At 42.8% G+C, this 15,768-nt stretch overlaps 1 protein-coding gene across 1 annotated transcript; it reads right to left on the bottom strand.

Moving 5' to 3' along the window:
- Positions 1 to 8,464: 8,464 nt before the first annotated feature.
- LOC115360879 (G-protein coupled receptor 22-like) lies at positions 8,465 to 11,156 on the bottom strand. Its single transcript, XM_030054052.1, has 2 exons — positions 11,080 to 11,156; positions 8,465 to 10,125 (listed from the first exon to the last, which is right to left on the bottom strand). Exon 2 carries the CDS (start codon positions 10,119 to 10,121, stop codon positions 8,805 to 8,807), a length of 1,317 nt encoding a protein of 438 aa, XP_029909912.1. The 5' UTR covers positions 10,122 to 10,125; positions 11,080 to 11,156; the 3' UTR covers positions 8,465 to 8,804.
- Positions 11,157 to 15,768: the final 4,612 nt, after the last annotated feature.

Below are 15,768 nucleotides of genomic sequence, written 5' to 3'. Positions count from 1 at the left end.
ACATAGGCCTGGTGCTGTCGTCTGTTTTGCCATAGGATTTAACAGTGGGAGGCAGTCAGCCGATAAGGAATAAATAGAGATGTTGGCTTACCGACAAAGTTGAACGATCAGGAAAGTAGAGAGGTCTGAACAGACGAGCACACCCACAACCACCCACCCACACACACGCACCCCACACACACACACACACACACACACACACACACACACACACACACACACACACATACACACACACACACACTCAACAGCTGCTGGTACACGGACCGCTTATGTCAGAGGACCTGCCACTGCCCTAAATAAAACTGCAAATTGGTCTTTTTTCTCTCTCAGCCTCTTTGAACTGCTGTGTCCAATATCACAGTGTATCTTACAAGTTTCCAGGCTATTGAACGGCTACAGTTTTATTTTCTCTTTCGAATCTACCCGGCCTAAAGATTGTCTCTTGTACTATATCTGGTGTGCATGAAATATGAGGCTCTAAGGCCCTCCCTCTCACATTTCATGCATTAGGCTTTGATGCCATGGTCCTAAAATAACCACGTTAGGACTAACACTTGAGCTATGTATCCATTCATTGAACGCATAATTCATACAAATTCTATATAGTTCATATTCATAATTCATATAATAATATAAACATAGGGGATACAGTTGCTGACTGAATGTCAGCTTGTTTATAAATTTAGGCTGGGCATTCTGTGCTCTGCTTTTCACCAGTCCACATTTCAGCAATAAGCAAACCTACATGAAATTCAATAAAGCTCCAGAGGAGGGCGCTATTGCCTACAAAAAAAAAAATCTGCAGTGCTGGTAGTGGAAGTAGGAAGTCCTGTGTGCTTTGCATTCATAAAGATTTATGCAGTTGCATTTTTTTTTTAAATATTTATTTATTGAGTTGGTCATTGAAAGAATGTGTTCAAATTTGTTCAGTACAGCAAAAAAAGAAATACATTTTTTGAGAATGGATGGTGGACAAAGATTGACCCATTTATTTACTTGAGATAAGTTTGCTAGTTATTTGGAGAAAGGCTAGAAGATGAGAGAGAAAGCTATTTATCCGGATACAAAGTTGTAGTCTGAAAAATCTGTATTTGATTTGGCAGGGGGGATGGGGTGGGGGTGGGGGGGGTTGTATGTTTTGTTGTATGTTTTTTTTTTTTTTTTTTTCTGTTCTGTTTTGTTTTGTTTTGTGTTTGTTATCACCAGAGAAACTCTCTATTTCTTGACTAATAACTGTGTCTTTGCATGTAGGATGGGCCAAATAATTTGGAATAACATTTTAAAAAATCATTAATTCATTCATTCAGGCATTCAGTAAATCCAGGAATGCAATTGTGACCCAGCAGACATACAGGAAACCAATGTGGAGGAGCAGGTGATAGTAACACATTTACACAGCAGCAAAGGCTGTTGACTGAATAAATAGGCAGAGCTGTCACTAAGACAACTCAAGCTCATTCTGGTTCATTATGAAATAAGTACCAAATATTGAAGGATGATGCTCTCGGTTACTTTCTGTGTCTTCTCCGAACCAGCAACAACAACAATAAGCCTGCTCATAAACCTCTAAATTGCATAGATGTTACACTGGAGACTTTTGTGTATCGCCTGCAGAATATCTTCCTTTTGAATATGAAGGTTTTATGACAGCATTTGGCTCCCAGGTCTTTTCTGATACAGTATAGGCTCTTTACCACTGTATTTCAGCTTGCAGAGTGAATTCACATGGGCTTCCTCAGTGCAAGACTGATAGCTGCTTTCTTTTTGGACTGCATGTCTCAGGAGTGTTGAGGAGCGAAATGTTTACAGCTGCACCCGGTGATAGCTTTTTGAGAGCAAGCAAATGACTGTGGCAGAACTGATTGTGCTTTGATTTCTCTCCTCCACCATCTCAGAGGTCGCAGCTTGGGAGCCTGGAGAGTCATTATAGTAAAATGCCTGCAATAAGCAGATGGTCAGGCTAAGGTGAAGTTGTGCTTGGTAGAGTGCTATTACCTAAAGCACCCTCTCCTTTATGGTCAGCCAATTTACAGTACGTTATTGCTATTGCTAGTAGTCACTGAGACACTTGTGATGTGAACCTCATAAGGTATTTTCTCATGCGTTTCAGAAGACTGTTTTTCTTCTGATTCTGGCAAGGTTGAGCACACATACACTCTTTTCTCAATAATGCCTTGTTCCGATTTATACACCTACTGTCACAGTGCACCAAAGACTTACTACAGACCACTGAACAGCTCCACTTACATGAAATTAAAAGTGAATCGCCTTGCTCAAGGCCATGTCAGCAGTTGAAGGACGGGAGAGATTTACCCAATCATCTTTCCCACTCGGATTTTCACAGCCATTCTATAAATTTGATCCAGTTACCAGAACTACACATGACAGAAGTTACAAGGACCATAGTATACACAGGATAGAACAAGGTGGGACAAGACAGCATGGTGGGACAGGACAGGATGGGATGGGATTTGATGGGACAAGATGTGATGTGATGTGGTATGGTATGGTATGGTATAGTGTAGTGTAGACAAAGACAAAGTGATTAGCAAAGGAGACTGGGCTTCCCAGCGCCATCTTTGATACACCCCTGGGCAGTAGGATTGCAACCAAGAAGACCATGTCTCATCTTTTTCAATGGAGAGCTGTCTACATCTAATGGGTATATGTATTGACACTTGCTTTAAATATTTAAGGACACTGTCAAAGAGTAAACAACATGGAGTCATACAATTCATCCTGAAGGACATTAGCCCCACAGAAAATGCAATTTCACACTCACCAAGGCTTGTATGCATGTGCTATCCCCACCACAAGATTACAGCGTTCTGCTGTGTGGCAGCCTGTGTTATTGCCGTGGTAACTACAAACCATAATGTCAAGCATTTAGTCGAGCACTAGAGATTGTTTTAAAAAAACACATGTATTAGATTTTTACCTTCATCAATTCCATGGTGTCAGTCTGACAGCTTGTCTGGGCCAAGGCTTTGGTAGATCTGTCTGAATATCCGAGTTATGCAACTATGCAAAATCTGAAAGTGTAATTGGCTCATAGTGTGACTTATGTTGGCATGCTGCCATCTTTAGCATTTCAGTAAACTAGATTAGTATAGTATAATATAGCATACCATAGTATAATATAGTATAGTATAATGTAGTATTCTGCTGTATGCTGTAGTATAGTTTAGTAAGGTATAGTATGATACAGCATAGCATAGCATAGTATAGCATAATTTGGTGTTGCATGGTATAGTATAGTGTGGTCTTGTGCAGCATAGTGTGCCATAGTATAGTATAGTATAGCATAGTACCATCTGGTGTGGTGTGGCATGATATAGAATCATGTAGTACAGTATAGCATATTTTAGCATAGCATTGTGTAATATAGCATAGTATAGCATAGTGTAGCATGGCATAGCATAGTACATTATAGTATAGCATAGTCTAATATAGCATAGTATGGTGTGGTATAATGTGATATGGTAAACTACAGTATAGCATAGTAAAATATAGTATAGTATAGCATGGTATAGCATGGTATAGTATAGTGTTCAAGTTACACACAACTCTGTAATAAGCCAACAACTACATATTGAGTGTTGTGTGACAAACGTGATCTCGCTTCATTATTCCTGTTTTTTGTAGATGTGGTGGCTGGAATGGGGTAATTTTGGCCCTGACCCATGTTTGCTGCTTGGCCTATTCCCAGAGCAGTCACACTGGGAGGTACATTCTTATTTAGATATCAGATATAGACTACTGTGTTGCAATTACTTTTCTGATTGTTGTACAAGGAAGTGAGGCCTGACGATACATTCCCCATTGTAATTACATTTTTCCAACTATGGTGTGACTTGAGGACGCTCGGTGCAGAATGGAGTGACTGTAAAGTATAATAGAGTGTTTTTTTTCACTGAATACAAATACAGCAGCATGTGGAGCCAGACTTAAGCTGCCAGGCTGTGTTAGTGAGCTCTGCGGTGGTGGTCCCATCCGTATCTTGCCATGCGGAGAGAGGAGTGCTAATATAATCACCAGACAGCAGTCATCACTGTGAGAGGAGCTGGAGGGCAGCGATCTTCTCCCCCCTCTCTCCCTTCTCTCAGACAGTGGTAGACTCTCTGTCACTGCCTGATAAAACAGTTGAACTGACACACTGCTGCATGCACATACACACATTAGTGCACATGTAGTGTGCACACATACGCTCAATACACATGTATGCCCAGACGCACGGCATACATAGATGTGTACACACACACTCCGGCTAACACACACACACACACACACACACACACACACACACACACACACACACACACATTCAGACTGGGCATGCAGCCATGCAAGCAAAGGACTTCTGACTTGTTTTTGTCCTTCAAATTTTTGGTCTAGTGTGATAAGAATTTGCCTCTTGCTTCCTTTGTTTGAGCCACAATTCTGAAGGGATGTTTTGCATTTGACAACATAATGGCAAATTACATCAAATGTGAAAATACTTATAATACCAGTCACCATAACCATGCCTGATAAGGCACACATTTCTTGTCCTATGACTTAGTTATCCCTTTATTTAAAAAAAAAAAAAAAAAAAAAATCACACCCACAGTCTTTATTTTACACTATTTTTCATCCTCTATTTTAGCATGCTTTTAAAGTCTTTGTTTATCCCTGTTTATCCTCTTGGGTTTATCTGCTCTGTTTTCTAATGTTGAGTAGACAATAAAGCAGAGCAGTTGATGTCTCACTAAGTGTCTGTTCTGTCCTGATAACAACAAAAACAATAAACTAACTAGCACTGATTTGAAGGCGGACTGAGGTGATATTGACTCCAAGTGCTGCATGATGCTGTCATTATTGTCATGGCAGCAAGAGGTCATATTCCATTGGATATGTCTGCCTTTTATTCCAGTTTACCACTTGAGCCATATATTTTCTTAAAAGGTTATAGGCTGTATATCGGAATCTTATATCTTCAACTCCATAAAGTGCCCTTTTATCTGTCTAAATGTGGCTCAGAGAGAGCAACATTTCGAAAATGACCACAACCAACAATTTGTCAAGCTGTGCTTGCCGGGGTGCTCAATTCACTTTCCCCTTCTCCATGATAGCAGAATGACAGTTGAGTGTTCGCTGACCTAATGTAATAGAGGCTCTATACGAACCAAGTAATATGATTTCCCAGGCTTTTATTCTGTGAGTCTGCAGCTGGATAGAAGGGGTCCAGAAGATATGGCATCTGAATTGGGGATGGCAGCCTAGAAAAGGCAGCCGCTGAGCAAGAGAGGGGAGGACGTAATGTATGAGATAAGGAGAACAGCAAGGAGAGGTCTGGATGAAGAGGGTGGGGGAGAATGGAAAGGACACACGGGGTCAAGTGATCCTAATAAGGCTCACACTGACGTGTCATTGACCCTTGGCTATTGATTATGGCCTAATATGTTAGACAATCAGTCAATACACTCATGCTGGTGTGTAGGCTGACTTCTTCTCTGCAGGTTACCTCAGGATAGAGGTCTTTCATGACCTGCTAACCTATCCAATATGCTAACTGGTGATGCAAAGGGTCGTTTACATTAGAATTACACAGTGACAGCCCTCATTTGTGCCCATGGCAACAGTTGGAGAATATCATCTTGAATAAAAATGGTCTCATGATAGCAAAGGACAAGGAACTGCATGTAGCTGTCATTAGAGTGAGGATGATGTCACTCAGCTGAGCAATGACTGAAACATAATCAAAAGTATGTCCCTTATGCAGCTGTGGTTTTATTAGCAGAGGAGACCTGAGCCAACAGTGACTAATATCTGAAGGTGAACACAATTTTTATACAGTTTATTTATCCAATATGGCTATCAGCATTTCTCGTTCCCTTACACATTTTGGAGTTACTGGAGACACTTTATAAAGAAACACGAAGAAATAGAACAAAAATGAGTCTGAAAGTCTGTGAAGTCATATGATTAAACAGTTCCCATGGACTGTAGATGTTATTGCCTGGTCAGGTCCCTAGCATTGGATTGATCTGTGTTTTATCAGGCAAATATTCTCTCAGTTTAAAATCTCATACTATAACATATCATCAAAATTGCAATTATAGGCCTATTAAAGTTTTTTGAGTATAAGGTAGAGCAGTGATTCCCAACCTGGGGTACGCATACCCCTAGGGGTACGCGAGCACATTGCAGGAGGTACGTGGAAAGATTTCATAGCATAACAACTTTTGGAGAATCATCAGCACATATGAGTGAGAGGGTACTCATAGTCTGACAAAAAGCTCAGAGGGTACACAAGACAAAAAAGGTTGGGAAACACTGAGGTAGAGTACCTTTAGGCTAACGCTGTTATTGTGACACACTTCTAGGTCAATTTTATTCATGTACTGCATCCATTTGAAGGGAACAAATGATTGTGTATATAAGAAATTTATGTTGGTGGTGTTTAGAGGGCCGTCATGACTGGCACAATGTGGCTATATCTCTGTATATAGGATAGAAAAGCACTTGAGACCACTACCTCCACTTAATGAAAATAGTAGCTCTCACTGAGGCATACTTTTAGAATGCAATTAATTCAAAATGACTTTAAGAGAATGACTCGAGTAGTTTGTAATAGTAATTGGCTGTTGAGCAGAGGACTTAGTTATGCATGCCCAGCAACAGAATACAAGTGGGTGCTTGTGTATCTGCTGTTATAATGCCAGTCACGGAAATAGGCCTATACAGTTTTGAAAAACTACTTTTGAGGGATCATATATGTTAAGTTTGTCTCCTAGCTCAGTGTTTTGTCAAGGAAGTCATTTTCCTCTTCCATACCAGCTAGTGTGTTGCTGTTTGCGAACCCATCTTCACTCTTCAATCACAGTCGCGCCCTCAAGGCACTGTGACATCCACACTGCCTGTTAACAGCAGGGTCATAAAGAACCGTGCCTGCAACAGTATTCCCAAATCAGCTCGCTCTGTGGAGCTGCAAACCACAAACCGGCAGCCAGAACAGCATCTGACAGAGGTTGTGTAATCACTCTGGCAGCCAACAACTCTGTGCTCTCAAGATCTAGAGGGCTCTTCAATTTCCTACTGTACATGAGACGGCAAAGGCGTAATATGCTCATTACGGAGGCAATATGTGGTGAATTATGTGTGTGTATGTGTGTACCTTGATGCATGCGCGCCAATGCATGTGTGCACTTCTTAAACAGAGTGTAATCCTTGACCTGGGGATTGTAATGGAAGAAGCCACCAAGGCAAGCAGAGAGATGGTTTTATATGCTAATGGACATTTCAGCTCTGCATTTAGATTTGGTATTAGTGGGCAGCCTCACTCCATTATCTCTCTTCATTGGAGATTGAATGTAATAAGCTGACATTTTTTTTTTATTATTATTCTTTCTAAAGATTTTTTCTGCAAACGTAGGAATAAATTCTTCTTACTTATTTTCGGTAAACCTGGTTTCTATGCAAGTTGGACGAAGAAGACCAGACTTGATGCATTTTAATCTACCAGCCGCAGTCACTTGAGAAATACAATTTCACTGTTTTACACCTTGACAAACAGAGGAAGACACACTCATGGTAGACATTGTCCACAGCCAGGGAAATGTAAATAACTTCATCATTTGTTATTGTGTATTATAAACAGAATCTTTTAATAAGCCTTAAGACCTCAGTAATATATATATATATATATATATATCATTTTGTAGCTATGGGTTTACTGATTTCGAGACCATTGTTGTCAGACTAGGGTAATTAAATCAGACAATTCAATATCCAAGAATTTTTCAACATTTTCTGCCAGTAATTTAATTATATGATGTCTGATGGCAAAACCTTATTGCGGGATAACCTCTCCTTTGAGAATTAAAATATTTGCTGTTGTTTTTTTCTTTATTCAATAGGTGGTATCGCTGTCTCAGTCCCTGTCTTTCCCTCTTGCCATACTCAATTCATGCTACCAAAATAAGGTAACAGGAGATTTTCCATTTGGCTCAAAGGACTGACTGTTAAAGTGAAACAGACATGGATTTGATTATATCTGGTTCATGTCAAACTGCATGATGAGAAGCCTGCTGTTGTGTGTGTGGAATGTGTGCATTCTTCTTTACCCCTGAAAGCGATTTTTGTAAACAGTAATGCTGCTTCATAGCCTCTGAGCTGCAGTGGCATGTTACACACTACTTAAACGCTTCCCTCTTTAAATTTCTGTTTTCTAAGCCTCATAATTGACCTCTTCTGTCTCTGCCGCATCCTCATACAGGCTCATCTCAATCTGAAGGCCTTCCCTTGGAGGGATCCCATGCAATAAGGTCAGTGGTCACTTGGGACTACAGGGTCTACAACCAGAGCAAGTGGCATAGTGATGAATGGGAGTAATCTCACAGCTGTTACAGATTCACAAACACTTTACTGGGGGGAGGGGACAATAGAAAGCTTTTAGCTGCATTAGGTGAGTGAACACAAAATTTATTATAAATATACCATATACATAACAATTCCTACTGCTCTCTATATATACCTTGTTATCCTTATACTGTACATGTTTTACGTATGTACATAATGTATATTGCTACCGATACAAAAAGCCATGCAATATCTATAGTACAGTGTACTGTTTGTCTATGAAACCTACTTTGTTGTTCTCAATAAATAGTAATAAATTATCCACCTCTGATTTTTGTACATTCTAATACACATAGTATTTACATTGCTGCTTTGGATAAACATTTTCCCTTTTTTCCATCATGACCTGATATGAATTTTAGGTGCTTTTACTGACTGAATGCCCTAAGGTATGAGTTCTTTCACTCCACATCCTCAGAAGATAGACATTTCTGTCTGGCCTCTTTGTCCTCAAATGTCACCTTTTTGTTCCTCTTGGGGTCAATCCAAGAGTTGTGGATGATAGCGTTATTAGGTGTAGGATCTGCCTCAACGATGGACACCACTCTCTTCTTCATCTTGCTCTTAAGGACTTTCTGGAACTTCTGCCTTGTGAAGGCATAGAGTAGAGGGTGAAATATGGTGGTCCCATAGGCCATAACCAAGAAGCCAAGTCTTAGCTTGACTGTCAGATCGCTGGGGCCCACACTCAGGATAACTGTGTTGAGAACTGTGATGGGCGTCCAGCACAGCAGGAAAGTAGACACAATCAGGAGGGACATCCTGAAGACCCTCTTTTGGCGCTCTCGCCTCTCCCGGTGGCGCTTCACAGCCCTGCGCAGTGCGATGATCACAGAGACAGAGGTGCGCATGCCTAGCGTGGGGTTGCGACTGTTGCTGCTCTGGGATCCATCTGTGGCCTCCTGCTGGGTTGTCATGGCTGTCATGGACGGGCGCTTTTTCCTGCGTGCCTTCTTCTTCTGTGAGGCATGGAAGCGCGTGCCAATGCGAATGTTGAGCGCCTGCAGGATCTTGGAGTAGGTGATGAGCATGACGACAGCAGTGAAAAAGAAAATGGGAATCTGGGCCAGCAAATGGTAGTAGAGGCCAAGTTCTGTGTAGTACTGGTTAGTGTGGACCACAGTTTCCACCACTGTCTGGTTCAGCTCAGCTTGGCCCTGGGCAAAGAAGCCCACCTCAATAAAGGGCACCAGGAAACTAATAAAGGATAAGACCCAGATGGCAGCCAGCAGGGCCAGGGCACGGCCCATGGTCAAGACCCGATTGGCAGGTTTGACTGAGATATCATAGCGGTCCAGGGTGATGGCTAGCACGTTAGCAGCAGTGGCAACACTAGCAAAGGAGACACAAGCCTCGTGGAAGCAGCAGACCAGAGCGGTGTCTCCCTCCAATGAGAGAAGCACCACAACAATGGTGAGGGGGATGCAGCACACACACACCAGCACATCCAGCACATGGAGGTTCATAGTGACGATGTTGCTGACGGAGCTGATGAGGTTAGACTTCATGCAGTAGAGGGCCAACACAGTGAGGTTGGAGCTCAGGCCCAGGACGATTTCCAGCATGAGGAAGCCAGTCAGCGAGACCTGGAAACTGACTGGATAGGGATATGGGTAGGGGGTGGCCGGACTCATGGTGCGGCTGATGGGCTCAGTGTTGTCGGTGACTGTGACGTTGCTCATGGTGGCTTCTTCTTCCAGACGAGGAAGGATATGCATTATCCTGTAAGTTAAGGTCGAGAAAGACAGTATATGAGGAGGGTAAAAGAGAAATTGTTGTGAGACTGTGTGGAGCTGAGATTTGAAAACACTCCACAGACACAAGAGGCTAATTCAGTATGAATGTCAGATGCTGGCCTGAACCAGGGCACCTGATTGTTCCCACAATGCCAAATGCAAGAAAGCTTTTATCTTTGAAATCCTATCAGAGAAATGCTGCCAGTTATCAAATGTTCAGGAAATCATGAGTACAAACGGAAAAGCCTGAGAGCAGACACTTTAAAAGTACTCCAACTTTTTTCCTATCATGCCCTGTGGATTACATTTTTTCAGTACGTGCATAGCATGACTGACTTCTCTGCTTCTACCAATTGCTACTTCTGTCATCACTATCCATGATCGTGCAGTGGCATCCTGAGCAGAGACACCACACAACAGCAACACTTCATAGCAATACGGTATAAATATAATTATGATACAAATGCTGTGGCTTGAGGGATCCACCCTAGAAAGAAATGTTGTATGTAATTTTTTGTAAAATAAAAACAGCTCCCATTTCAGATTTCAGAACATATACTATCAACATTTTAGCCAATGTACCCGAGGTTTGAACATTACATACAGTGGGATTGAAGGGGCATGGGCCTGTATTCAGCTGAAAAATGTACATCATGTGAATATAGTGCCCAAGGAATATAGTTACGGTCATGTGGTTTGGTACATCTCTGGTGCCTATTTGAATTCAATAACAGAGCATGTCCAACTTTTTTTTAACTCGTGTAATTTTTAGCTTGTATTGAATAATACATTCATGCTGATATAATTTAAGTGTCAGTTTTCATTGTAGTTACATGCAGTGTTTGTGCAAACCAAATGTAGAGCTGAGGCCAGGATGAAACCAGTGATACGAAGGCTTTCATTCCATTGAGACACACAAGCAAACATTCATAACACTTACCCTTCCCTCCAGCACTATCTGAGCACCAGGGTTGAGTGATCAGGCCAGAGAGTCCATGTTAGATCCACAGAGATGAGCATTACACCCCAACATAGCCGGTGGAAAAGAACTTCCACTCTAGCAGAGCCCCCCTGCTAGGCTCTTCCTTTCACCACTACTTCTGTCCTGAGGGGCTGACAGCCAGAAAAGCACCTGTCTGTCTGTCGAATGACAGCTAATGGGCTGACAGCTTTTTCTTCCTGGCCCTAATGGCAAGACATTTGGGAACCAGCCACTCGTGCCCAGAGGAAAGCGAATAAAAGCCTGTGTCCTCCACACTCTTTTTCACAATCGTTCTCTCAGCCGGCTTGGTTTGTTTTAGTGTTGGTGGGAGAGTTGACGGATGAGTGGATCAGGGATAAGCTGTCGGAGCCACCTCCTGTTTATAAACTCACGGTATTCCCAGGCAGGAGAGACATAGCCGACCAACAAAACAAAGGGAGACAGACTCTTTCGTCTGCGCAGGGTTGGAATGCAGTGTGCATAGTACAATCCATATCCTTGCTTTTTGCAGGGCTGTTCCCAATGGGCCAATAGACAGATCTGTAAATAATCGCCGAATACTGATGAGTTTTTGCTTTTGTTGTTGTTTTTTCAATTTCTTTGTGGAGAAATAACAGTATCCATCAGCTTGTATTCCAATATACAGAGTTTGTCAGCCGGCCATGGAGGTAGAATCCCTGATTTACACCATAGATGAGCAATGGTGAGGTTGATAGCCGCCGTCAGCCCAGGAGAGGTCAGTGAGTCCAGGCAAGGTCCAGGCCCATGATTCCCCGAGGACCACTAATGGAACAGGCCTTTACTTTCCACCTTTCTCATTGGTCTCTCTGTACACTGGGTCCCAGTAGCCATTGATTTGTAAATCAAGAACAGGTCTCCAGTTTGAACCCTCAACAGTTAGACTCAAACCAGTCACTGGGGATTGTGTGAGTAGAGAAGATTGCTCGAGTTTATATGGGTCCAGTGACCTAAGCATCTGTGATGACCAGTGTTTATGCATGCATTTGTTTCAGTTTGTGTGTGTGTGTGTGCACGTTGCTGGTGGTGGTGGAGGGGGGTGTAGTGATTCAGTGAAAGGTCATCTTCATGAGGGGATGATGAGAGTGAGTTGATTAGACAGAGACACTGCCTTCTTGCTGATTTACACCAAGATCCTGGGCAAGAATTGGAACCGCCGCACGTACCGTCGTCTGTTTGTCCTTCAATCCCACATCCCTCTTACACAGTGTCCTGGAGAGAAAGGGCGAGAGAGAGAGGTTGGTTTGGGTTGGGGGGAAGAGAGAAAGCGAGAGTGGGAGAAAGAAGTGTGGGGGATGCATTAGTGAAAATACACACATATCCTCGGCGCAGAGAATGACAAGAACGACAAGGAGCCTCTCATTAGCATAGCAACAAGCCTCTGATGTCTTATCGTGTTCCTGTGTATCGGGTGATGCACTTTACATCCTTTCCATTGCATTAGTGTTAATAATGAAAACAGAGAAGGGAACACCACAGCAACATTTGTGCTTCGACTTCCTCTGGTATTCTACATCTCCGGCTTTTGTTTCCAGAATGAAGATTAACTAAATGTCACATGCTAGTGGTGTAGATGTGTACAAAGAAATTATTACATAGCAGAGATACAGATTGTTGTATGTCAGTTGTACAGGCATATTAGTGAGGAAGTGATCATGCAATCTAACAGGACAGACTTTCATATAGTGTGTCTCCTTGGGGAAAATGTTATACAGACAAGGCTGACCTCTCTTGCATGTGTGATTCATGCAACCTCTTTGCAGGCATATGTCTGTCATTCTTCAAGGTTGTCTTTGAGAGGGATGTACTTTACTATACGACAATGTCAGCAAAAATGGGCAGTGAATGCCATGCTGCTGTAAAGTCTGTATCCATCACTGCCATGCAAAGAGAAAAAAAAAAAAAAAAAACATGCACATTAAGCTTTATATTGCAGTGCACACTGGTATATCAAGCTGTTTGTAGAAGGCGCTGCCTTATCTTTCTGAGTGTTGTGTAGCAATAGGAAACAAACCAGATGTGAGGACACAATATGGCAACATTAAGACATGGGAACCTTTTAGAATTTTTTATGTGCTGGAACAACTGTAATTGTACGTTTTAAGGTGGATGAACACGTATCCATCAAATGCAATAGATACATAATATAGTCACGTAAATATGACTGAAGTTACTTAACAAATTGCATGCTTGACACTTAGTTATCACATTCACTCATGTTTTTATGGTGGCAGAGATATTTGGCATTGAGGTCTGTTTGGTGTCACACGCTCTACTCTGAGGAGCGCTGTAAATCAAACCATTAAGTAGAGTAGGCAGCCTCATGAAAAACACAGCAATGCTCACCATGCAGGGTAAACACAGATGCTCCGGAGCTGGTCTGTACACCATGCTGTCCCCTTTCCTTCCAGCTCTGCAGCAATCTAGGTCGACAGATAGCAACTGCTGGTTTATCTTCTGTTTCCTCCAGCAGTAATCCAAGAATCAAGATTGGATATTGATGGACATGCAAGGGTCATGCAACTGACAGATGTTCCTTTCTTCCCTTATCACTCTCTTCAGTGCCGGACAGAAAAATAACTCCACAGAGATTAGTCTTGACAGAGATGTCTTTGGGATTCTTCTCTTCCTCCCCTCTCCCTTTCTCTTATCTATCCATATGGATTGGTGCACGAACGCTCTTCATCTCACCAACTCTCTCCCTCTGTCTCTCTGTTGCGCTCCCTCCCCTGCCTCACTGTGTGGATAGAAGTGCAAACCACCACGCTCCTAGTATCTCTCTATCTCCCGCTCTCCCCCCACTCTCTCTCTCTCTCTCTCTCCCCTCTCTCTCTCTCTCTCTCTCTCACTGCGGAGGTTTGCAGTGCTCCCCCAGTCCTGATTGGTCTTCTGTAATAGGCTTAACCCTTTCTTTTCCGAATAGTGGAGCTGCTTCTGAGTCTGTCCTCTCTCTCCTGCCAGTGACTCTAACGTGCTGCATGTTGCCGAAGTGAATTACCAGTAGACAGTGCTTGTAGATGCGCAGCGGCATTTTCAGGGACTGTAGATGCCGCTGCGTTAAACACAATGGCTGCAGTAGGTTCAGGTAGGGACTGTTGAAAAGCCAAAAAAATAATCCAGGGCTAGTCTATTTGCTTTGTCGCGATGCAACAAACAAGTAATTTGTCTGTGCACCTTAGGGGGAAATGTGAGAGATGGAGAGCCAGCAGAGAGAAGCAATTTTGATGTACTGACTTTGTGCATGTAAGTCTTTATGTGCATGTGCAAGTGAGCATGAGAGGGAGTGAGACTGACAGAGAGGAGGGGAATTCTTCAGGAGTGAGTGAGAGAGAAGGATTATGCAGGAGAGAGTAAAAGACAGAGAGACAGAGATAGAGGATAGTAGCTCTGATTGATAGTTTCAATTAAGTTGCTCTGTCAGATCAGCAAGAGGCTGGCCACCCTCCATTCCGTTGTCAAGGCTCATTTGTCAGGTGCGATTATTGCCATGGGGCATCCCGATACCTGACAACCTGCAGTGATGAAGAAGAGGGGGGCATCTGTTGCTCTGCCATGGCGACCTGATAAACAGACCATTAAAAACCACTGAAAATACATCAGGCGTTGTTACTCTGACAGTGACAACCTAATAATTGCACCTTAGAAAGATGTGTGAGGCAGGTGTTGCAGTGTCTTTTCAAAGCTGAATTTGAGCTGTTGCATGTCATGATCACATCTCTGGAAGGGCCTTTAAGCTGTAATCATACTGTATGACAATATTTTTAATCCCCCCCCCCCCCCCCCCCCCCCCCCCCCCCCCCCCTTGAGTAATGCTTGTCAAAAGTGGCACAATAAGCTGTGCAGTCATGTTTTCTCAATGGAATTCTTGCCCAGATGCCACTGACTTCGCTGTAATGCAGACAGATTGAAGGTCAAGGGCCACAGATCCGCTCTGTTCCTGCCATAATATGTGTTTCTGTGTCACTTGAAACACAGAGAAGATCATGCATTCAGGGATTAATGTTAAAGCCAGCAGATACTTTCACATGTTTATGAGCCTCTCATCATCACTAATTCTCACTGAACATCACACTGCATGGTGTGAAGTGCAGTGCGTGTGTGGAAAAGGGCTCTTTGTGTGTGAGTAGATGTGGGAAAGACAGGAAGATTGACTGACTGATGGAGGTACAGCAAAAAGTGGCTGTATCTGTGGGTGTGTATGTGTGTGTGGTGTGTATATTTGCTTTGCTATGTGTTAGTGCAGACTTCAGTTTACATCAATGTGTGTGTGTGTGTGTGTGTGTGTGTGTGTGTGCATAGATTTGTATGTGAGTGAGTGATTGTATGTGCATGTATGCCTGCCTGTGTACATGCGCCTCACATCCAATATCCATTCGTACATGGGATATGTCTGTAAGCCTCTGGCTGTCAGACTGTAATGTCACAGCACATCGATGCAAACCAGCTTCCCTGTCAACTGCTAGCAAGTTAACTGTATGTTTCATAACTCGTGTACATCAAGAGGTGAGCAGAAAATGGATGTGTGTTTGAAAACACTGGGCCACTTGACAGCCTCCTCAAAGCTTTTAAGGGATCCTCCCGGTCTAAACAGTGGTAAACACACTGCTGCAAAAACACTGCATTCCCAAA

Source organism: Myripristis murdjan, chromosome 6 (assembly GCF_902150065.1).
Source record: "Myripristis murdjan chromosome 6, fMyrMur1.1, whole genome shotgun sequence".
NCBI lineage: Eukaryota > Metazoa > Chordata > Actinopteri > Holocentriformes > Holocentridae > Myripristis > Myripristis murdjan.
Note: the sequence above shows the minus strand (reverse complement) of the source record. Positions and strands in the feature narration are given on the sequence as shown.

Bases quoted from the DNA above. Each gene is read 5' to 3' on its own strand.
- LOC115360879 (XM_030054052.1), bottom strand. From the start codon at position 10,121: ATGCATATCCTTCCTCGTCTGGAAGAAGAAGCCACCATGAGCAACGTC.